Source organism: Lithobates pipiens, unplaced genomic scaffold (genome assembly GCF_037356315.1).
Source record: "Lithobates pipiens isolate NorthernLeopardFrog02 unplaced genomic scaffold, aLitPip1_a1.2 Scaffold_19, whole genome shotgun sequence".
Lineage (NCBI taxonomy): Eukaryota > Metazoa > Chordata > Amphibia > Anura > Ranidae > Lithobates > Lithobates pipiens.
The window spans coordinates 438,775,325-438,800,742 of NW_027507764.1; the positions used below are offsets into that span (position 1 = coordinate 438,775,325).

Consider the following 25,418-nt stretch of genomic DNA (forward strand, 5'->3'; position numbering starts at 1 on the left):
AAAGAAAGCTCTATTTGTGGGAAAAAAATGATAAAAATTTCATTTGGGTACAGTGTTGTATGGCCGCGCAATTGTCACTCAAAGTGCATCAGCGCTGAAAGCTGAAAATTGGTCTGGGACTGAGGGGGGTTTAAGTGCCCAGTAAGCAAGTGGTTAAAGACCTGTACAAATAAACCATAGAAAATATGGATAGTGTATTACTTCATGGGACAGAAAATGATGGGAACACTTTCTTGCCCTCTGCAAAAAACTAAGCAAAAGTGTCAGCATTAAACAAAGAAGATAAATAGGTTGAACAACCTACTGAAAGAATTTGAAAATCCCAAATTATTCTAATTGAGTTTTATCCCTGTCCTGAATGTATACTGTACAACATTTTATTAGCAAATAACAAAAAATACTTATGAATAATTGTCTTTATCAAGACCAGGGTTAGGCCGCATTCACACTGACAAATGGGACCGTTTGTGATAAGGTGTGGGAGACCTATTGGGGGTTCCCTGTGATTTGCTGTGGGCGGGAAGCCAATTCAAATCAATGAGAAGCTGACAGCTCCCACAGCTTTTCTGATTGCATGTAATCGCTCCTGCAGCAATTACCTGTCTTTTTTTTTTTTTTTAAAGCCTGTGGCATGCAAAACACACTCAAAAGCTTCACCCGGTGCATAACGTGTACACACAGAGTGACACAAAAAAAAGTGCAGATGGGTACACAAGCCCTCTAAAATCAGAGCCTGAATCCCCCAGGGCATTAGGGTCCAGACAGGGACAAGGACACTTAAAACTTGGTCTTTCTGGCGGAAACCAGGCAGACCCCATTCTTTAGAAGGTCTGCGGAAACAGACTCAACCAAATACTAGGTGAGGCTACTGGGTCAGACCAATAGCACCCTTAAGGATGCCTCAGACTCGATCATGCATCGGCCCCCAGTTTACTATCGGGCGGCACAACGTGACCCCTACCGAAACCATCCTTCCGGATGCCAATTATGACTTGGAGAGTGCTGACCAAACCCTCTACATAGGGATGGAACAGCGCCTCCTTTGGCAACCGATAAGAACAGATACTACACTTGATCTTAGCCAAAAGGTGATTGATCAGCACTGGATGCAAACAGTAATTGCAGGGAACCGCCTGCAGTTAATCACAAACAGTACCATTTGCAAGTGTGAATGGGGCCTTAGTGTTAATATGAAGTTTTTTCAGAGGTATAGGACATCAAAATAAATAAAATTAAAAAAAAAAAAAACTGCTGAGACATTAAAGGTTAAGTTAAGTGCACAAAAACTATAAATTAACCCACATTTGAAAACGTGCATTTATAACTGGATATGGAAGTAATTTGCAACTGTGATCAGTGAATCATGGAGCAATGCACAGGCTCCATGTTTATACCACGGTACAGACTTTCCGTCAGAAAGCTGGAGAAAGTGTCAATGGACTACGAATGCAGTAATCACCGCACTTGTGGTAACAAGTCTGTCTACTGCGGTGGCAGAAAGGAACTTGTAGCCACACAAAATAAAAAAATGTCATCTGCTGCCTGGGAGCAAGACCCCCACACGCTGTCAGAAGTGGAATAAACTTGGCACAATGTTACATATTACACCCTTAATATGGAGGTAACATACTCTAAAAGGTGGTGACCTTTAAATCAGCACGACAGAGATTCCCAAACCATTGCAGATCAAACATTTTGAGGCATCTCCTTTTTGACCTCATTGATCATTTAAAAGTTTCTATAAATTATGTATACAAGGAAATATCAGCTTGAAACCCTTACGAAATTATTCAATGATATATGCTTTTGTACCTTCTTCCGGTTCCGTTTCTGAGATTTCATTGGATCTTGGGAACTGTAGGAAAAACTCTGGACTCCAGTGGAGAAATCAAACTGGCTCATTTCTTCACTCAGGCTGCTATCAGCCATGTATGACTGTGAAGATAAGTACTGGGGCTCATCTTCGCAGGGAAAGAAAAATAAATTATTAATTTTCAAGTCAAATTTTACAACAATGATGTCTCTATACCTACACATATGCATATATTGCATAATACTACTTTTATTCCAATACACATACATTTTTAGTAATGTTATACAAGAACAAATAGAGAATTTGTTTTTTAACCTAAAGCCCCGTACACACTATCAGATTGTCTGCTGAGTTTTTCCTTCAGATTTACCAAAACCATGTAGTAGAAGGGCCTGGCTGATTGCATACACATCTACTCCTAAGGTTTGACCTCATATTATATGGTTTTGGTAAGCCTGAAGGAAAAACTCAGCAGACAATCTGATAGTGTGTACGGGGCTTTAGGTTATGTACAATTTTCATAAAACAAACTATTCACAATACATGAGCTATTAAACAAGCTATTCAGAAATAAGGCATAACTTTCCTCTGCGTCTCATACTTTTTTGTCTTCCATAGTCCTTGCTTACATATGGCTATGCACCCACCGTAGCAGTCACATGGAAAGAGTCACATGCTCCTCCATGTTCAGAACTACTGAAGAAAGGTTGACTAGATGCTATGAAGAATAGTAAGAATAATACAAACCTTTTGCTTTGCACTGCTTAGGCAAGGAACAGGTCAGGTCAAGACACAGACACACAAAAATATTACATGTGTACTTTTTTTTTTTTTTTCTATACTGAGGTAACAACTCCTCAAAAATATGCAACCACATGAAAAAATAAATGAAAGACAATACAAATCTTTCTTTTTAACAGTAATCATTCTTAATCTGAAAATAGGAGAAAAAAAAGTACTTGTGCGCTACTCAGTGTGTGAATAAATGAATAGTGTGTCTCCTAGAGTGCCACCAGCACCTAATAGAAATATTAATACAATCAAATGGAGCAGCACTATATGTAAACACTTAAGTGACTCAACAGTTTTATATAACATGCACCCCAAGTTTAGTAGGGAATTTTAAGGGGAAAAAATTACATTTAAATGCCCATCAATGCAGCCTCATCAGTGTCCATCTGCAGCCTTGTCCAGTGTCACTGCAGTTTAAATATGGCGCTGCCGATATACACAGGGCCGGTCCAATGTATATCGGCTCCTCTCGCAGTCCCAGCCTATGATGGCCATAACATAGGTCCAAAAAGGTCACTGGGCGTGACTGCGAGCAGAGCCGAGCGCTGCTGAAATACACATAGCCGAGTGTACTCAGCTAGGCTCGGCTTCTCTCACAGTCATGCCCAGTCGCTGTGTTATGTTCATCATAGGGCGGGACTGTGTGTGACTGTGAGCGGAGCCATGTGGAGCCAAGCCTAGCCAAGCCAAGCCGAGTACACTCGGCTATGTGTATTTTGGCGGTGTTCGCTCCTCCGCTCACAATCAGTGGGGGATCGGAGTAGAACACACACACCCACGATTTTCCCCTGATTTTAAGGGGGGAAAAGTGTGTTATACGCCGATAAATACGGTAATCTCTACAATATCACAAAGATAATTCCTTAATATTCAATAAAGTGCAAATTGCCATAATTTTCAAAATTCATAATCAAGGTACAAAATCCATAAATGACAAGTCCAATCAGTGCAAAAAAGCTGTGAAAAAATCCAAAATGAACTGAACAAATATAAGACCTGCTGGAGAAGAGAAGGCTGCCAAAGGTTCCAGAACGCAGTTACGGCTGACAAAAAGCCCTGCTAATAGGACAGCAAAGAATATCCATTAACTGTAGGATACTTGGAGAGTGGTCTGTAAAGATGTGGAATATACAGGATAAGAGCGCCTTTGCCTTCTGCAGATACTGCCGTTTCCTTGTTGCATTGTGATATCCAAAAGCAGGAAGGAGAGGAGTGGAGATTGTCTTTAACCACTTAAGGACCGCCGCATGGCAATGTACGTCGGCGCAATGGCACCGACAGGCACAAGCACGTACATGTTTGTGCTCGCCTTCCAGCGGGTGGGGGGTCCGATCAGACCCCCTCCCGCTGAATGCGGCGGTCCATTTCGCTGCAGGAGCGATCCGGGATGAGGGGATGGCCGTACCCACACTGACATGTAGGTACACATAGGCACACAAATCCCCCCCTGATCACCCCCCCCCCCCCAGTCACAGTGTCACTGATTGCAGTGATCATTTATTTACTGATCACTGCATTTAGTGTCAGTTGTGACAGTAAAAACTGTCAGGGCAGTTAGTGTTAGGTCCAGGGTAGCCCCCTACCCCCCCAATAAAGGTTTAACCCCCTGATTGCCCCTGGAGTTAACCCCTTCACCCCCTTTTGCCAGTGTCACTAAGCGATCGTTTTTCTGATTGCTGCATTAGTGTCACTGGTGCCGCTAGGCAGCTAGTTATTTTTTTAGGTTCACCGCCAGGTTTTTATAGCGCTAACCCCATATACTACCCAATAATGGTTTTAACCCCCTGATTGCCCCTAGTTAACCCTTTCACCCCCTTTTGCCAGTGTCACTAAGCAATCGTTTTTCTGATCGCTGCATTAGTGTCACTGGTGCCGCTAGGTAGCTAGTTATTTTTTTAGGTTCACCGCCAGGTTTTTATAGCGCTAGGTACCCCCATATACTACCCAATAACGGTTTTAACCCCCTGATTGCCCCTAGTAAACCCTTTCACCAGCAATTACCGTATAAGTGCCACTGGTGATGCTGGTTAGCCAGTTAGTTATTTAGGTTCCCCGTCAGCTTTTTATATAGCGCCAGGGACCCCCATATACTATCTAATAAAGATTTTAACCCCCTGATTGCCCCTAGTTGACCCTTTCACCAGTGATCACCGTATAAGTGTTACGGGTGACTCTGCTTAGTTAGTTTGCTTTTTATAGCATCAGGGCACCCACCATTTATTACCCAGTAAAGGTTTAACCCCCTGATCACCCGGCGGGTGATATCAATTAGGTTTTAGGGTCAGGGTCTGCGTCGCCCCAGGCAGCGCTAGGTTAGTGCCAGTACCGCTAACACCCATGCGCAAAGCATACACCTCCCATAGTGGTATAGAATCTGAACAGATCAATATCTGATCTGATCAGATCTATACTAGCGTCCCCAGCAGTTTAGGGTTCCAAAAAAACACATTGTAAGTGGGATCAGCCCAGATACCTGCTGGCACCTGCGTTTTGCCCCTCCGCCCAGCCCACCCAAGTGCAGTATCGATCGATCACTGTCACTTACAAAACACTAAACACATAACTGCAGCGTTCGCAGAGTCAGGCCTGATCCCTGTAAATCGCTAACAGTTTTTTTTTTTGGTAGCATTTTATATTTAAATGAGGAAGGCAGTACTTGGTTTTCAGGGTCCCGTACGTGGCTAGGCTCCCAAAAAGTCCCACACATGTGGTATCCCCATACTCGGGAGAAGCAGCAGAATTTATTTTGGGGTGTAATTTCACTTATGCCCATAGCATGTGTGAGCAATATATCATTTAGTGACAACTTTGTGCAAAAAAAAAAAAATTTTTTTTTGTATATTCCTGCAACTTGTGGCAAAATATAAAATATTTCATGGACTCAACATGCCTCTCAGTAAATAGCTTGGGGTGTCTACTTTCCAAAATGGGGTCATTGGGGGGGTTTGTGCAGCTTTGGCATTTTATGGCCTTCGAAACTGTGATAGGTAGTGAGGAGTGAAATCAAAAATTTGCACCCTTAGAAATCCTGAAGGCAGTGATTGGTTTTCGGGGTGCCGTACGCGGCTAGACTCCCAAAAAGTCCCACATATGTGGTATCCCCGTACACAGCAATTTCCTTGGTGTGTCTACTTTCCAAAATGGGGTCATTTGGGGGGGGGGGGGGGGTTTGTACTGCCCTGCCATTTTAGCACCTCAAGAAATGAGGTAGGCAGTCATAAATTAAAAGCTGTGTAAATTGCAGAAAATGTACTCTAGTTTGTAGACGCTATAACTTTTGCGCAAACCAATAAATATACGCTTATTGACATTTTTTTTACTAAAGATATGTGGCTGAATACATTTTGCCCTAAATGTATGACTAAAATTTAGTTTATTCGATTTTTCTTATAACAAAAATTAGAAAATATATTTTTTTATCGAAATTTTCGGTCTTTTTCCATTTATATCGCAAAAAATAAACATTGCAGAGGCAATCAAATACCATCAAAAGAAATCTCTATTTGTGGGAAAAAAAAGGACACAAATTTTGTTTGGGTACAACATTGCATGACCGCGCAATTACCAGTTAAAGCAGTGCAGTGCGAAATTGTAAAAAGACCTCTGGTCCTTAGGATGACAATTGGTCCGGGGCTGAAGTGGTTAAGGAGTACTCAGATGTGCGACTAGACCCACTGGGGTCGATATTGGAGGTGAGAGGCTAGAACACACTGCGTGTGGATTGCTAAACTGGTCTGAAAGTTTTCCTACACTTTTTTCCTCTTTCCTTAGCTTGAAGAGATGTATTTTTCCAAACTTTTTTTTATATACACACACACACACACACACACACACACGTGCTCATAAGTTTACATACCCTGGCAGAATTTATAATTTCTTGGCCATTTTTCAGAGAATATGAATAACAAAACCTTTTTTCACTTATGGTTAGTGTTTGCCTGAAGCTATTTCTTATCAATAAACTGTGTTTACTCTTTTTAAATCATAATGACAACAGAAATTACCCAAATGACGCTGATTAAAAGTTTACATACTGGTGATTTTGGCCTGATAACATGCACACAGTTGACACAAAGGGGTTGGAACAGCTATTAAAGGTAACCATCTTCACCTGTGATCTATTTGCTTGTAATTAGTGTGTGTGTAAAAGGTCAATGAGTTTGCCTTTTTTTTTTATTATTTCAGGCTTCCCAGCCTAGGGGTGAGATGTGGAGTCTTGTTGACCCTATATCTCACTGTAAAGAGGACCTTTCATGCCATATTCCTATTACAAGGGATGTTTACATTCCCTGTAATAGGAATAAAAGTGATCAAAAAATGTATTTTTGGGGAAAAAAATGTCAAACTAAATAAAGTAAAATGAAAAAAAAAAAAAATGTAAGCGCCCCTGTCCCCATGTGCTCACATGCAGAAGCAAACACATACGTAAGTCCCCCCACATATGAATTCAAACCACACATGTGAGGTATCGCTGCGAACATTAGAGCGAGAGCAATAATTTTGGCCGTAGACCTCCTCTGTAACTCAAAACATGTGACCAGTAAAAAAAAAATTAAAGCGTTGCCTATGGGGATTTTTAAGTAGAGACGGTTGGCGCCATTCCACGAGCGTGTACAATTTTGAAGAGTGACATGTTAGGTATCTATTTACTCAGCATAACTTCATCTTTCACATTATGTAAAAACATTGGGCTAAATTTACTGTTTTGTTTTTTTTAAAGCACAAAACATTTTTTTCCACAAAAAAACGCGGTCGAAAAATTGTTGCGCAAATACCGTGCATGATAAAAAGTTACAACGACCACCATTGTATTCTCTAGGGTCTTTTCTAAATAAACATATATAATGTTTTGGGGTTCTATGTAATTTTCTAGCAAATACATTATGATTTTTACATGTAGGAGAGAAATCTCAGAATTGTCCTGGGTGCTCCAGAACGCCTGATGGTGCTCCATGCATGTTGGGCCTCTGTATGTGGCCACGCTGTGTAAAAGTCTCACACGTGGTATTGCCATACTCGGGAGTAATAGCAGAATGTTTTGGGGTGTAATTTGTGGTATGCATATTCTATGTGTGAGAAATAACCTGATAATATGACAAATTTGTGAAAAAAAAAGGAAAAAAAAAATCTTGATTTTGCAAAGAATGGTAGGAAAAAATGACATCATGCCTCTTACTAAATACCTTGCAATGTCTTCTTTCCAAAAAGGGGTAATTAGGGGGGGTATTTGTACTTTTATGGCATGTTAGGGTCTCAAGAATTGAAATAGGCCGTCAGTCCTTCAGGTGTGATCAATTTTCAGATATTGGCACCATAGCTTGTGGACTCTATAACTTTCACAAAGACCAAATAATATCCATCAATTTGTACTTATTTTTACCAAAGATATGTAGTGGTATCAATTTTGGCCAAAATTTATGAAGAAAAATTACTAATCTGCTAAATGTTATAACAGAAACGAAGAAAAATATTTTTTTTTTTACAGAATTTTCTGTCTTTTTTTCTTTTATAGCACAAATAATAAAAAACCCAGTGGTGATTTAATACCACCAAAAGAAAGCTCTATTTGTGTGAAAAAAAGACAAAAATGTCATATGGGTACAGTGTTGCATGACTGAGTAATTGTCATTCAAAATGTGAGAGCACCGAAAAGCTGAAAATTGGTCTGGTTATTAAGGGTGTTTAAGTGCATGTCAAAATGAATAGTTAATATATGTTAAGATGGTGCTGATATCCATGGTGGTTAATTGTCGCTTATTTTACTGATTTATGATTGTGATCGAGTATTTGATCAATTAATAATGTATTTTGACCTGTACCTGTTTCTTTAACCAGTTGCCGACCGCCGCACGCCGATGTACGTCGGCAGAATGGCACGGGCAGGCATAAGGGCTTACATGTACGTCCCTTGCCTCCCGCGGGTCGGGGGCCCGATCGGGCCCCCGCCCGGTGCCTGCGGCGGTCGGTTTTCGTCCGGGAGCGATCCGGGACGAGGGGGCGGCAATTCATTCATGGCCACCCCCTCGCGATCGCTCCCGACGAATAGAAATCCCCCGTGACATCACTTCCTCTCCTGTAATGTAAACACAGGAGAGGAAGTGATGTATTCTCTCCTCCGTGTCGGTATTTTTCGTTCCGACACGGAGGAGAGCGGATCGGTGAGTTGCACCAACACTCTACACACACACAGTAGAACATGCCAGGCACACTCACACCCCCCCGATCACCCCCCCAATTACCCCTGCCCCCCAGTCACAGTGACACCAATGTCATTTTTTTTTTTTTTTTTGCATTGGTGTCATTTGTGACTGTAATAACTGTTAGGGCAGTTAGAGTTAGCCCCCTTTAGTTCTAATGTACCCTCCTAACCCCCCAATAAAGGTTTAACCCCGTGATCACCCCCCGTCGCCAGTGTCACTAAGGCTGGGTTCACATTGCAGCGGTTTATGAGAACGAATGTGATTCGCACCGCACTGCAGTGCAAATCACATCCGATCTCTGTGCGATTCGAGTTCAGCCATTCGCCGCACCCGCCGCAAATTCGCACGGGACCCTTTTTTTGGCCCGCAGCAGAATCGGATCGCATGGGTGTTCACACCATGCGATCCGAGTTTGCAGATCGCACTGCGATATGCGAACTGATCTGGGGGTGTCAGTAACATTTCACTGACACTCCCAGCAGTTCGCATAGGGCAGTGTGAACTGCCGCCGGGAGGCATGCGATGCGGGAACCCGCCGCGCATTCGTGGCGTTCCCGCATCGCTCCAGTGTGAACCCAGCCTAATAAGCGATCGTTTTTCTGATCGCTGTATTAGTGTCACAGGTGACGCTAGTTAGGCAGGTAGGTATTTAGGTTCGCCGCAGCTTTTTATAGCGCCAGGGACCCCCATATACTACCGCATAAAGCCCCCTGATTGCCCCCTAGTTAACCCTTTCACCAGTGATCACCATATAACTGTTACAGGTGACGCTGGTTGGTTAGTTATTTTTTTATAGTTTCAGGGCACCCGCCATTTATTACCTAGTCTCACTAGTGTACCCCTAAATTTAGGGGTGTCTACTTTCCAAAATGGGGTCATTTGGGGGGGGTTTGTGCCATCTTGGCATTTTATGGCCTTCAAAACTGTAACGCCCTTAGAAAGCCTGAAGGCGGTGCTTGGTTTTCGGGGCCCCGTACGCGGCTAGGCTCCCAAAAAGTCCCACATATGTGGTATCCCCGTACTCAGGAGAAGCAGCAGAATTTATTTTGGGGTGTCATTTCACATACGCCCATAGCATGTGTGAGCAATATATCATTTAGTGACAACTTTGTGTAAAAAAAAAAAAAATTTTTTTTTTTGTCATTATTCAATCGCTTGAGGCAAAAAATAAAATTTTCAATGGGCTCAACATGCCTCTTATCAATTTCCTTAGGGGGTCTACTTTCCAAAATGGGGTCATTTGGGGGGGGTTTTGTACTGCCCTGCCATTTTAGCACCTCAAGAAATGAGATAGGCAGTCGTAAACTAAAAGCTGCGTAAATTCCAGAAAACGTACCTTAGTTTGTAGATGTGACAACTTTTGCGCAAACCAATAAATATACAATTATTGACTTTTTTTTTACCAAAGACATGTGGCTGAATACATTTTGGCCTAAATGTATGACTAAAATTGAGTTTATTGGATTTTTCTAATAACAAAAAGTAGAAAATATCATTTTTTTTTCAAAATTTGCGGTCTTTTTACGTTTATATCGCAAAAAATAAAAATCGCAGAGGCAATCAAATACCATCAAAAGAAAGCTCTATTTGTGGGAAGAAAAGGACGCAAATTTTGTTTGGGTACAACATTGCATGACCGCGCAATTACCAGTTAAAGCAGCGCAGTGCCAAAGTGTAAAAAGACCTCTGGTCATTTACCAGCAAAATGGTCCGGTCTGAAGGTGGTTAATGAGTGCACGCACACCATGCGTTCCGATTCCTGTCCGAGTTTGCAGATCGCACTGCGATATGCGAACTGATCTGGGGGTGTCATTAACGTTTCACTGACACTCCCAGCAGTTCGCATAGGGCAACGTGACCTGCCGCCGGGAGGTATGCGATGGGGGAACCCACCGCGGATTTGCGGCGTTCCCGCATCGCTGCAATGTGAACATAGCTTTAAGAGTCTGTGATTCTGATAAATGTTATGTGAAGTGTGTTACCAGTTGCAGACATGAGATTGTGAGAAAGGGCGCTAGCTTCATAGCCCGAAACGTCAACTGCCAGTTGTACCTGGTACTTTTAGGGCGCTATCCTCATACCCCGAAACGTCTACTGCCAGTAATACCTGGTACTTTTTTTTAATATTTCTATCCGATGTAATCCTTTTTGGAAATAAAATAATTTTGTGCAGCAATCTGCATCATTGTTTCTACAGATCTGTCCGAGGGAAGGACTAGATTGCTTGCACTTCAAGGATCGTTCAGTGCATCTTACCTCTACAATTGCGATATATATATATATATATATATATATATACACACACACACATACATACATACATACATACGTATATTTATTTAGTTTTATTTTGGATTTTTTTCACCTTTTTTGCATTGATTGGACTACTGTCAATTATATATATTGATTATGAATTTTTTAATATTATCACAATTTACATCCTTAATGTGCACACACTCATTCTATTCCTAATACAAATATCCATGACTTCAGAGAATTTAGGTAGAGGTATTAAAAATACACTCTTTCCTGTAACTTTCAAAAGCTAGTCAGTTAAAGCAATAACTATACCAGAATCTGCATTTGCTGCTTCTCTCGCTTCCTTGCGTATAGCAAAATACCTCGTCCTGCGTTCCATTGGCACCTAGAACAGAGCGAAAAAACAGAATACCCCAATCTTAAAGATTTTTTTATAATGTTGAATGAACTGCACATGCAATCTCACATTACACAAATACCATTTAAAAGTTCTTTTAACTATATCTCTGTTGGCACAGAAGACTGGGTAACTTAAAAAATAAATAAATGGACATTAATGTTTAGTGTACATTATTCAACTTAGTTTTATAACTGAGAGCAATTTACCTGGCAACAAATTTATATCAATTGAGTCCTGAAATGGACTCCGCTATCCCAGGCAGCAGAGCCAGGCTGGTCCCCTGACTTGTCTACTACTGCATCAAAGTAATACAACTAGCTTTTCCACCTACTCACAACCTGTGACTGAACTGTGAAGGGAAAGCAGCAGACTAATTTGTTAATCTCTCTCATTCCTCTCTCTCCCCATCAGCATGCCTGCAGCTCACAGAAACAACCTATGTTTCTGCTCTGCCTACTCCAAGACTAAGCTCTGCTGTAGATTGATTGAAAGAGGCTGATACCAAGCCAAACTCAGGTACTTTAAGAATAGGCTCAGTGTTTTTTTTTTTGTTTGTTTTTTAATGAGCATACTGTACCTAAATTGAATTAGGCTGGTTTCACACCACAGCATGGAGCAGCTCACAGCAGAGGTCCGGTGCATCCCCATTCACTGTTTCAGGTCCAATTTCAGCCTGAATTTGGACCTGAAATGGACCAGAAGATGCACAGGACTGCTGTGCAATTCGCACCAGAGCGGCACCAGAGATCTGTGATCTGGCTCCATAGAGAGCCGGTCAAAAACTCCTGACATGCGGATTAGATGCGGGGAAACCCTGTTTCCAATTCGCATCAGTGTGAACCCAGCCTTAGTGTTTTTGCTTTTATTTATATTTCCCCGAAGTTCAACTTTAATCTATTTACATACTAACCCCATACAGCCTAAACCTACATCTACAAAACACAATGTTAAAGCACAATCACCAAGAGAGTATTTTCCTGCAAATGAACCAGTTACTTGAAAAATAGTGCGTGCCTTTGTTTTGGTAAACCTAAACACAAACTGCAGATAATCTAATAGTGAGTATGGGGTCTAAGTAGAGTTGCCACCTCATCCCTTTAAACCCGAACACCTTTGAATTACACAGGTTCTGAGGCTAATTAAATGCAGGTAAGGCACTAATTGAGTTTAATTACCACCTTACCAGCCACAGAACCTGTGTAATTAATATGTGTTCGGGTTTAAAGGGATGAGGTGGCAACCATAGGTCTAAGACTCCACCAGGATAAACTCATCAAAGATAAAGCAACTCTGTTGCTTTACCTCTACAACTCATGGCTCAGAAGCCGCTAAAGTCATGGGTAAATCAGATAGGAATCTGCAAGTCATGGAAGGGTTTTTAACCACTTCGCATCCAGGCCATTTATGACACTTCACTCCTACATGTAAAAATCTACTTTTTTTGTTCGAAAATTAATTAGAACCCCCCAAACATTTTTTTTTCTTTTAGCAGAGACCCTATAGAATAAATTGGTGGGTGTTGCTTTTTTTTTTTTTTTTGCAATTTTTTTTGGGCCAAAAAACTTTCATTGATAAAAAAATAAATAAAAAGTATAACGTGAAAGACGATGTTACGCTAAGTAAATAGATACCCAACATGTCACACTTTAAAATTGCGTCTGCCTGTGGAATGGTGGCAAACTATGTTGCTTAAAATTCTCAATAGTTAATGCTTTAAATGCCTTTACAGGTTCTCAGATTTGAGTTGCACAGGAGGTCTCGTGCTAGAATTATTGCTCTCGCTCTGACATTCGCGATAATTCCTCACATGCGTGGTGTGATCACCGTTTACATATGCGTTTGCATTTGCACGTAAGCAGGGTGGGACAGGGGCACTCACCATAAAATCCTTTTCTCTTATATTCACCGACTGACACAGCTTCTCTCTTTAGACCATTGGGTTGTTATGTCACCTTCAGGAGAGGACTAGGCATTACATGTTAACATGTGATAATAAAACTAGAACTTTCTAGTTCCGCCCAAGGGTCGGTCCCTTATGTAACAACCCCTCAGCATGCTACTGCAGCCTCAGTACGTCAACAACCAGTATAACGTAAAGAAAAATATGAGGGGCGGGTGTTGTGTCAGTCGGTGAATAACAGAGAAAAGGATTTTACGGTGAGTACAAAAAATCCTATTTTCTCTTATATTCACAGACTAATACAGCTTCTCTCTTTAGACCATTGGGACATCCCCAAGCAGTGCCAAAACGATGGGTGGGGAAACAGCATAAAACTTCATCCACCACGGCATGTAGGAGCTAGTACAAACTTTACCCACAAAAAAACGACAGTGTGTGGAAAAATCACTACAAAAAAACGGGGTGCTCCTCTATGGAGAAGCACTACCCTCAAACCACACCAAAAACTGCAGTAACGAATGCAACAGTGCATTAACTTAAAGGTATTGCGTTTTTACCCCAAAAAAAAAAACAGGAAAAAAGGAAAAGATGCATATGCAATTGCAACTAAAACAGGTATCACCCGATGTACTGACCTCTACCTTGTAGAACTCTGTAAACGTGTGGACAGATGACCAGGTCGCCGCTTACACGCGTGAGCAACAGGCGCTTGATGTCGGAAGGCCCAAGACATTCCGACTGCCCTCGTGGAGTGGGCCGTGACTGGAAAGGGGGGCACCTGCCCATTCAAGGCATATGCTTGCACTACTACCTTTCTGATCCACCTGGAAATGGTAGCCGACGAGACCGCCATGCCTTTTCTTGAACCAGCCACCGAAAGAAAAAGTGAGTCTGACTTTCGGAAGGGAACCGTGGCAGACAAATACACCTTCAGAGCCCGAACCACGTCCAGAACATGAAGGACCCCCTCCATAGAATGTGTCGGCTTAGGACACAGAGATGGTAACACAATGTCCTCATTGATGTGAAACTCCAAGACCACTTTCGGCAGAAAAGACTGTTGTGGAAGCAACACCACCTTATCCTTGTGGATAACCAGATAGAGTGACTTGCAGGACAAGGCCTTCCAGATACGAAGATATATCTTCCGAGAAGAAGATTTCCGTGCTCTCAACATAGTTGGGATCACAGAGTCCAACACACCCCGGTTCCTCAACACCTGGCTCTCAATAGCCATGCCGTTAAAACCAGCGATGGTAAAGCAGAGTGGAGAATCAGACCTCGAGATCCTATTGCAACGGCAGTCGCCAGGGAGCGTCTGCCACCAGGTGCACTAGGTCTGCGTACCAAGGACGCTGAACACAATCTGGGGCAATCAGTATTACTGGGATCCCCTCGGCTTCCACTCTGCAAAGCAGACATGGTAACAGTTTCAGTGGAGGAAAGGAGTAGATCAGCTGGTACTGTTCCTATGGAGCCACCAGTGCGTCTGCCCTCTTGTCTTGGATACGAATCTCTACACCTTCCGATTGAAACGGGAGGCCAGAAGATCCACGTCTGGTGTGCCCCACCACAAGCACAGTAGCCTGAACACTTCCGGGTGCCACTCCCATTCTCCTGGGTCCAGCATCCGACGACTTAGTCTGCCTGCCAGTTCTCCACACCCGGGATGTAAATGGCCGACAGGGCCGGTATATGTCGCTCTGCCCACCGAAGTATGTGAGCGACCTCCCGTGCGACGGCCAAGCTTCTTGTTCCTCCTTGGTGATTGACGTACACCCCAATAGTGGCGTTGTCTGACTGGATCCTGATCGGACACCCTTGCAGTCTCATTGACCATGTAGAGAGGCATAGCCTGATCGCTCTCAGTTCGATCAGATTGATCGGCAACTTGGATTCCTCCGTCGACCAGAGGCCCTGAGTCGACTGAACTCCCATCACTCCACCCCAGCCGAATAGGCTGGTGTCCGTTGCGATCATCGTCCATTTCAGAGGTAGGAACAACTTCCCAGACTGAAGCACAGGGGACCTCAGCCACCAGATCAGGAAGCCCCTGACTAACTGGCGCACCTGGATCTGTCGATCCAGGGACAATGGAGATTTGTCCCACTTTGTCAAGATCTCTTTCTGCAGTACTCTGGTGTGGAACTGGGCATATGGTACGGTTTCGAAGGAGGCCACCATGAGTCCAAGGGCTCGCATGCAGAAGCCCAACGACAACCACTTGCAGTTCATCAGCAGTTTGGCGGTGGCTCTGAGGTTCTGCAGCTTGTCTGAAGGGAGAAACCCTATCGCTTCCCTGGAGTCCAGCAGCAAGCCTAGGTAATCCAAACGCTGAGTCGGTAATATCACTGACTTTTTTAGGTTCAACAGCTCCCCAAATTCTTGCAGGGTCTGCATGGCGATCGCCACATCCTCTTCTAACTCTGAGGCGGAAGAAGCTCTCAGGAGGAGATTGTCTAGGTAACCCACAATTGCGATCCTGCGTTGCCATAGCAACGCCAACACAAGAGCCAATACCTTGGTAAAGACTCGGGGGCTAATACCAAACCAAAAGGGAGAGCCACAAACTGGTAGTGGGCTTCCCTGACTGCAATCGCAGAAACTTTTGATGCCGGAGGCATATGGGTATGTGCAGGTACGCATCCCGGATGTCTAAGGACGCCAAGGAGTCCCCTTGATGGATTGCAGCAACTACTGAGCGAACCGATTCCATTCTGAACCTCTGCGCTTTCACAAAGTAATTGAGGGCTTTTAGATGCAAGATTGGATGTACCCCTTTCCTTCTTGGGAACTACAAACAGGTTTGAGTAGAACCCCTGGAAACGTTCCGATTCCGGAACAGGTACCATCGCCCCGCGATTCAGCAGGTCCCCTACTGCCCCCAAGAGGGCCTCCCGGCGAGCCGGGAGATTGGGTATGCTGGCGGGGAAGAATCGGTTTTGCAGCCAAGAGAAGAAATCTATCTTGTAGCCGTAGGAAATCAGATTGCAGACCCATTGGTCGGACAGTCGAGAGACCCACAGGGCTGCAAACTCCCAAAAGACATTTGTGAGCAGAAAAAGAGGGCCCTTGCCTACGCCGTGGCTCCTTAGCATTCCTGGCCTGTCGGAGTAGAGTACTGTTTCCACCTGTGGCATTCTTAATAATGTCATCCAAAGAGCTGGTTGCCAAGGAAGGGAAGATCCGTCAGGGCTTTTTTGGATGCCTGGTCAGCAGACCAGCATTTTAACCAAATCAGGTGCCTTAGCACCACTGCTGACACTGAAGCCTTGGATAACAGGGGGAGGGTATCCAGGGCCGCGTTACAAACATACTTAAGGCCATGCACTAGTTGGTCTGCTAGTTCCACGCAGACAGGAGAAGCCTGCTGTTCTCCAAATTCGTGGTGCAACAGTTTTGCCCACTCAGTGTCTGCGACACAAGTGCGGATGCCAGTACTGGTCGCATGGTTGACCCCACAAGCGTAAACAAGGAACAAGCAACTGCCTCGGCCTTCCTGTCCGTGGGATCTTTAAATGCAGGCGTCCGCTCTACCAGGATCGTGGTTACTTTGTTTAACCTGGATAATGGGGGGTCCACAACCGGAGGAGCCAACCACTTTTTGAGAAGGCTCTCCTCCAAGGGGTGAACGCACCGCCATGTATTTGGGGACAGAAAGATCCGATGCGATCAACCCCATTCCTTGTAAATTAACTTGTCCAAACAAGTCAGATACGGGAACACCTTAGGTGAATGGCTGGCTTACGGGACCCAAAAGCAACCACTACATCAGCAGAGGGATCTGTTGGCTCCCGATCTTCAGGGTATCACGCACAGCTGTGATAAGTGCGCCAACAAGCGCTTTGTCGCGCACGGACCCGGACAGGGACTCATCTTCACTGTTCGAATGGTCCTGATCAGCATCATCTGAAATGATAGAGCATGAGTCACAAGCCTCAGCAGGGCCCGAGTCTGCGTCAGAGCTCAACCCAGAGGACGAGGGAGTAGGGGCCGCTTTGTAGCACCTTGCGCCCACGCACCGCCTCCATCTTGGCAACGAGCGAATTGAGGACCGCCGAAAGGCGTCCAAGGGCACTGCGCATTCCGCAGGCGAACCGGTTGCAATTGCTTGGATATCAGGAAAAGAAACACCAGTTTTTGAAGCCATGCTCACCCTACCCTGTCTGCCACCCGAAGGGGACTTAGGACAGTGACAGTCCCACCCTCCTTACTGCTGCTGGCTGAGAGGCTCTTTCTCGCAGGACTCATCCCCCTGAAGGGTTCTGCGCTATACAGCAAGTAGTGCCTGGGGTCCCAGGTGCAGAGGAATCCGCTCTGTGTCGGTGGAAGCTGCTGCTAATGGCGCTTAAACCACTCTGCAATGTGCTCAGGCTCAAGGGAAATGGCCATCCAGCGTCCAGTATAAGGACATAAAACAATGGGAAAATGGCCGCCAAAGCACAGGGACACATGCTGCCCTTAGAGAAAGCTGAAAAACGTGTTCAGGCTTCTAGAAAATGGTTGCCGGCATCCAGCATAAAGGACAAATCATAGGGAAAATGGCCGCCGAAGCACAGGACAGCACGCTTTCCCTTGCCCACACCTAAGATGGCCGCTGATGCTGAAACCATGAGGGACAGAGCTGAACAAAAAGCAGTGATCAGCGCTGCAAAGGGCACAGTCTCTCAGGCATCTCCAGGGACATGAGAAACAGGACTCAGGACACAGGCAGCAAGCGCAGCGCCCCCCCCCCCCCCCCCCACAGGTGAGAGAGCCCCTGTACAGAAACACAGACACACCGCTCAGCAGCCACATGCAGCATCCCCTACAGGAAGGGGAGGGAAGATAGGGACAAGGAGAGAAGAGAGGGAGGTGAGGGACCCACAAATCGACCTCCCAGGGAATGCCCAGCTGCTCAGCCCCACCGAGGCAGGGAGAGCTGTACTTACCAGTACTGAAGAGCTGGGAGACATTCCATTACAGACCCACTCTCTGATCAGTACAGGGTGGCTGCTGGCCTCGGCACACTGACGCAGACATCAGTAGCCCAGTCATATGTGCGCCCCAGAGCATAAAAGCTCACCGACCACCTCTTGAGCTGAGGTTTCATCGTGGCCGACCCAGCACTGGTCTGCACATGCTCGATGGCCAGGCTGGGGAGACTACAAGTATAATGGTATCCAGCCTGTCAGCCAGCCGGCTGTTGATAGCAGATCACAGGATCTATCATCTTGCACAAAAAGCCAAGCTTCTGCAGAAAAAGAGACGGACCGACGGGCCCGTCAAGGTTCCTAGGTCCTTCTTCACTAGTCAAAAAAAACTGAGGCTGCAGTAGCATGCTGAAGGGTTGTTACCTAAGGGACCGCCCCTTGGGCGGAACTAGAAAGTTTTAGTTTTATTATCACATGTTAACATGTAAAGCCTAGTCCTCTCTTGAAGGTGGCATAACAACCCAATGGTCTAAAGAGAGAAGCTGTGTCAGTCGGTGAATATAAGAGAAACATGTATTTATTTCATACAAAAAGTTTTCTTCCTTCTTTAGTACTAACTTTATTGCTATCACAAAGGATGAACATCCCTTGCGACAGCATGGGCCATGACAGGTCCTCTTTATGGAGATATTTGAAGTCTAATAAACCCCAAATCTCTCCTCTGGCCCCCCCATGCAGCCGATCAGACAGGAACAAGTGGGCATAACCAAAAGTTGTATTTGTCGCTCCTGGTTTTCCGCCACCCATAGAAATGATTGATTGGCTAATTAGGCACTCAGATCAATTCCGCCTGAAAGACAATTGCCGGCTGAATAGAATGATACTGGGATGATGCCTGTAGGTGCAGTGATACCAGATAATCCCGGTATAACCACTGAAACCCGAGGACGTACAGGTACGTAATCTTGGTAGGAATTGGTTAAAGCGGTATTAAACCCAAAAATAAAATGTATTAAATTGCTTCTTACCAATTCTTAGATGTGTTAATCCACCTTTATATGCTACATCAAACACACCTGACCCCGGTCAGACTGCACGCAATGCACCGCATAACTACCTCTGCTTGCACTAGGTCCACATGCCTGTGTGTAGATTTCGCACATTAACATCAGATATAGTGAGATACTGGCAACAGGTGATGGATTTATTGTCTGCGGTCTTATCAATTCCTGTTCGATGTACCCCACTGGTGTGTCTGCTGGGAGTCATCGATGAGGAGCAATGGCCAAGACATATTAGGACCATGCTACTGGAGACATTATTTATGCATATATATATACACACATGGCTTTGGATAGTAAATGGGGTATTATCCTATAAAAAAAAACTAATTTTTGAACACAGGGGTTGTGGGATGTTGTGTGGGATGCTTGGTGTCTTCTGCCCTTACTGTAACATGTATCACTATAAGATTCGAGAAATAGTCATTACTACTTTTGTGTTCCTTTAGCGTTTTCTATAATGTGTATCGGGATCAATATGCTGAGAAATGCAATGTACTTGTAAAGACATAGAAATTCTTGCACTGTAAGATGTACCGTACTGTTTTGTACGCTCATGTTGAGCACATTTGATAACTGTTGTCATGTACCTTTTTCAATAAAAAGAGTAAAAAAAAAAAAAATTAACTAATGCAGCCACCACATCCTGGATCAAGGAGCTGCAACAAATTAGAACTACAGGCAATTTTTTTTTTTTATATTTTGGATAGAGCAAGGCAGGGTCAGTTTTTTTTTTGCCATCTGTGTCCAATCTGGTAAATTTCTCTTCACTTCCTGTGCCATAACCAAAAAAGGAAAGGAGAGGAAATCAATTCATAGTGAGGAAATTTGTGGTTGCCACACACGTAACCAGGACTAGTGCCACCACTGGATGATTTGACCTCTATGACTGTTCTGGCAAAAACCCCAAATTTGTGGGGTTTTTTTCACTTTCATTCTCAATTAAAACCCAATGAGTGTTCGAATCCTTCTCCAATTTATCAAAAAATAGGATTTTTGAAACCGCTTACCTGTAAAATCCTTTTCTTGGAGTACATCATAGGACAGAGTCTCCAGTAATTGGTGGGTTATGGGCCTACCTTCAGGTGTTGACACTGGTATAACCAATACAGGAAGTGGACTCCCCTATATAACCCCTCCACCTTCCAGGAGCACTCTGTTTTTGTAGCCAAGCAATATAAGCAATATACTCTTACCCCATAAAACAGAGGGGCGGGAGCTCTGTGTCCTATGATGTACTCCAAGAAAAGGATTTTACAGGTAATCAGTTTTAAAAATCCAATTTTATTTATGGGAGGGAGACACAACCCGTAGGGTAACCCCCAGACCTGAGGACTTGTACTGCTGCCTGCAGCACACTGCACCCGAAGGCGATATCCTCATTCCATCTTACATCCACTTGATAAAATTTTGCAAATGTATGTACTGAAGACCAAGTCATGGCCTTGCAGATTTGAGACCTGGAGGCCAGGTGACGCACTTCCCAAGAAGCACCAACTGCTCTGGTAGAGTGTGACATGGACATTCACTGTACTGTTCATTTAAGCACAAGCGAGCGACTCCATTTTGTTCTCACTGTTGAAATGTGTTCTGTAACCTTCACCTAACACACAGACACATCTCCTAATAAACACTCTATACTCCCCCCTCCCTTCTCAATATTTTAATTTTGCAATTGTTCTATTCGCTAGCTTTTAATAATATATTTCTATTTGTTAGCTTTTAATAACAACATCTCACACCACCCCTTTCTTATCCATGTATAAAATAACATGTAATAATAAATTTTGACACTGAACAGACATTTTAAACACAGTGATTGAGTCCTGTGAATCTGTTCCTGCAGCTGCAGTATTAAATTTTTAGAGTCCCAATCGGAAATTAGTCATAACAATTGCGCCTTAACTTGAAAAGGGGGAATCTTTCCCTTTAAATCATAAGTTTGAATAACCTGTCGAATCCACTTAGCGACAGTGGATTTCGACGCTGCCTGTCCCTTCTTAGGACCCTCTAGTAGAATAAATAAGACATTAGTCTTACAAATCTGAGCAGTTTTCTTTAAATAGATTTTCACTACTCACTACATCACGACAATGTAGTGACCTTTCTTCCCTGGAACAAGGTCTTGGGAAAAACCATGGCAGGACAATATTTTCATTCAGATGAAAGCCTGAAACCACTTTTGTACGAGGGCGTAACACCACTCTGTCCTCATGAATAATCAAATATGGCTCCTTGCAAGAAAGAGCAGCCAATTCTGAAACCCCCCCTTGCTGAGGATATAGCAACCAAAAATATCAGCTTCCTAGTCAGAAGGACTAAGGGAACATGCTGTAACGGTTCGAATGGGTGTTTTTGTAACACTGACAAAACTAACTTTAAGTCCCAAGGGCTTAAGGGTGATTTAACTGGCGGATTAATCCGCAGCACTCCTTGCATGAAACCCTGGACTAAAGAATACATAGCAAGCAGTCTTTGAAATAAAAATTGATAAGGCTGAGACTTAGCCCTTAATAGTACTCCGGGCCAACTTCATCTCTACACTTAAACTGTAGAAAGGCAAGAATTCTGCCTATGATATACAGTGCCTTGCGAAAGTATTCGGCCCCCTTGAACTTTTCAACCTTTTGCCACATTTCAGGCTTCAAACATAAAGATATAAAATTTTAATTTTTTGTGAAGAATCACCAACAAGTGGGACACAATTGTGAAGTGGAACGAAATCTATTGGATAATTTAAACTTTTTTAGCAAATAAAAAACTGAAAAGTGGTGCGTGCAAAATTATTCGGCCCCCTTACTTTCAGTGCAGCAAACTCACTCCAGAAGTTCAGCGAGGATCTCTGAATGATCCAGTGTTGTCCTAAATGACTGATGGTGATAAATAGAATCCACCTGTGTGTAATCAAGTCTCTGTATAAATGCACCTGCTCTGTGATAGTCTCAGGGTTCTGTTGAAAGCGCAGAGAGCATCATGAAGACCAAGGAACACACCAGGCAGGTCCGTAATACTGTTGTGGAGAAGTTTAAAGCCGGATTTGGATACAAAAAGATTTCCCAAGCTTTAAACATCCCAAGGAGCACTGTGCAAGCGATCATTTTGAAATGGGAGTATCAGACCACTGCAAATCCACCAAGTCCTGGCCATCCCTCTAAACTTTCAGCTCAGACAAGGAGAAGACTGATCAGAGATGCAGCCAAGAGGCCCATGATCACTCTGGATGAACTGCAGAGAACTACAGCTGAGGTGGGAGAGTCTGTCCATAGGACAACAATCAGTCCTACAATGCACAAATCTGGCCTTTATGGAAGAGTGGCAAGAAGAAAGCCATTTCTCAAAGATATCCATAAAAAGTCTCGTCTAAAGTTTGCCACAAGCCACCTGGGAGACACACCAAACATGTGGAAGAAGGTGCTCTGGTCAGATGAAACCAAAATCGAACTTTTTGCCCACAATGCAAAACGATATGTTTGGCGTAAAAGCAATACAGCTCATCACCCTCAACACACCATCCCCACTGTCAAACATGGTGGTGGCAGCATCATGGTTTGGGCCTTCTTCAGCAGGGACAGGGAAGATGGTTAAAATTGAGGGGGAAGATGGATGCAGCCAAATACAGGACCATTCTGGATGAAAACCTGTTGGAGTCTGCAAAAGACCTGAAACTGGGACGGAGATTTATATTCCAACAAGACAATGATCCCAAACATACAGCAAAATCTACAAAGGAATGGTTCACAAATAAACGTATCCAGGTGTTAGAATGACCAAGTCAAAGTCCAGACCTGAATCCAATAGAGAATCTGTGGAAAGAGCTGAAAACTGCTGTTCACAAACACTCTCCATCCAACCTCACTGAGCTCGAGCTGTTTTGCAAGGAAGAATGGGCAAGGATTTCAGTCTCTCGATGTGCAAAACTGATAGAGACATACCCCAAGCGACTTGCAGCTGTAATCGCAGCAAAAGGTGGCTCTACAAAGTATTAACGCAAGGGGGCCGAATAATTTTGCACGCCCCACTTTTCATTTTTTTATTAGTTAAAAAAGTTTCAAAAATCCAATAGATTTCGTTCCACTTCACAATTGTGTCCCACTTGTTGGGGATTCTTCACAAAAAATTTAAATTTTATATCTTTATGTTTGAAGCCTGAAATGTGGCAAAAGGTTGAAAAGTTCAAGGGGGCCCGAATACTTTCGCAAGGCACTGTATCCCCGAGGGTACCAACCCTTGGACTCACACCAGGAAACATGAGCTTTCCAGACTCTATAATATATACCTCTAGAAGCTGGCTTCCTAGCATTAATCAAAGTAGAGTTAACTGACCTGGAAAGCCCACGTTTATTCAAAATGTGGGTCTCAATAGCCAAGCTGTAAATTTAGCATTCGGAAAGTAGGATGGAATATCGGCCCCTGAGACAGCAGGTCTGGCCTCAGTGGGAAGAGCCCTGGACCCTCCACTGCCATCTTTACGATCGCTGCGTACCATGAACTTCTGGGCCACGCTGGTGCTACCAATATTACCCTCATTCTTTCCAGCTTGATCCTGCAAAGAACTCACGGTAGCAACTGAATTGGGGAAAAACTGCATAGATCAGTAAAAAAGGATCCCACAGGGTCACCAACGCATCTGTTCCGTATGCGAGTGGGTCCTGGACACCAAGTTGACTAGCTTCGTGTTGAATCTGGATGCTAGAAGGTCTACATCCGGAGTCGCCCATCTTTAGCAAACAGCCCGAAACACTTCGAGGTGAAGAGAACATTCCCCTGGGGAATAACTGCCGGCGACTTAGTCCGCCTGCCAATTCTCTACTCCTGGAATGAAAACTGCCGATAGGTATGGGACATTCTCTTCTGCCCAAGTTAGAATCTGGTTCACCTCTCTCTGAGCTGAGAGACTCTTGGTGACCCCTTGGTAATTGATATGCACCACAGCCATGGTATTGTCGGATTGGACCTGACAAGACAATTCTTTAACCTGGAGGTCCAGTTTTCTAGAGCCAGATTTTGATGAGCTGTCTGAAAACTCACCAAAACCCCTGTATACAGACGTATTTGTGCGCTTTCAGACAGCATACCAAAACTGTATATGGGAAAAATCGCATTGCATCAGTGTGAAAGGGCTTTAATGGAAATAGGTCCGAGTACATTTTATACAGCTGAAGCAAGCAAATACACCCCAAGCACCCCCCCATAAAAAAACATTGGCACACTGATTTTTTTGTTTTTGCTATGTAGGTCATCAAAAGAGACAGACCTTAGAGACAGGGCCAGGACACTTAAGTGCACAAAGATTTTATTTAATGCAAACTTACCTCAACTTCAATGGGAAAGGAGTATTTTCGCTGAAGGTCGATTATATTTTCAAGTATGAGCACATTCTTAAAAAAAAATAAAAAAATACATGAGCTTAAATACAATCTTACACTGGTCATTTTGTAAATTCCCAATGCATTCATCTTTTATATGGTGCCCTGTGATAAATGTCTTGAATTTGGTGGTGGGGAAGAAAAAAGGAAAAAGAAGAAAGGACATTTCCACTTACTGACTAAACAAGACAAAGGAGTCATTAGCTACAGAAACAGACATGTAAAGTGGTCTCAAACCTTGAAAGGCAAGATCTGTCCTGCAAGCTTTAGAGACAGAAATCATACAAGTTCCTTTTTATTTACATCATCATGATAACGTATACATTCAGTAGCAAGTACAAATGCCCCCTGCACCTGTTTTCATAAATGTTCACTAATGACTTGAGTGGAGACAATTACAACTCTAGGAAATCTCAGTGATTGATTACCTTTTCCTTTTTTTCTGAGAGAAGAAACCCATAGTAGAATTTGCTGTCAGTCTGAGTGCAGCTCACAACTGCTACAGCACAGTTATAAGCAGCACAATGATATTCTCGCCTCTTCTCCAGGAGCTGTCTTTCACCACTCATATTCTCAGTATATGCATCATGACACAATCTTAAAAATATGATAAAGAAGTTACTACATATTTACCACATTATCTATGGCTTATTCAATATACCTAAAGTTTAAGTAGTGACTGTTAATAACTGTAGTAAATCATGCTTGTTTGTG

At 43.6% G+C, this 25,418-nt stretch overlaps 1 protein-coding gene across 5 annotated transcripts in view; it reads right to left on the reverse strand.

The window, feature by feature from the left end:
* Positions 1-25,418, reverse strand: part of PRKDC (protein kinase, DNA-activated, catalytic subunit) — a 794,135-nt gene that overhangs the window by 399,921 nt on the left and 368,796 nt on the right. For all 5 annotated transcript variants that reach the window (XR_013277654.1, XR_013277655.1, XM_077492661.1 and 2 more), the window contains exons 43-46: positions 25,133-25,301; positions 24,651-24,716; positions 11,377-11,449; positions 1,813-1,961 (exon numbers count right to left, since the gene is read on the reverse strand). Coding sequence is in view for 3 of the 5 variants with exons in the window: in XM_077492661.1 (XP_077348787.1) it covers positions 1,813-1,961; positions 11,377-11,449; positions 24,651-24,716; positions 25,133-25,301 (457 nt within the window). In the remaining 2 variants the exon portion in view is untranslated. The remainder of the gene's footprint in view (positions 1-1,812; positions 1,962-11,376; positions 11,450-24,650; positions 24,717-25,132; positions 25,302-25,418) is intronic.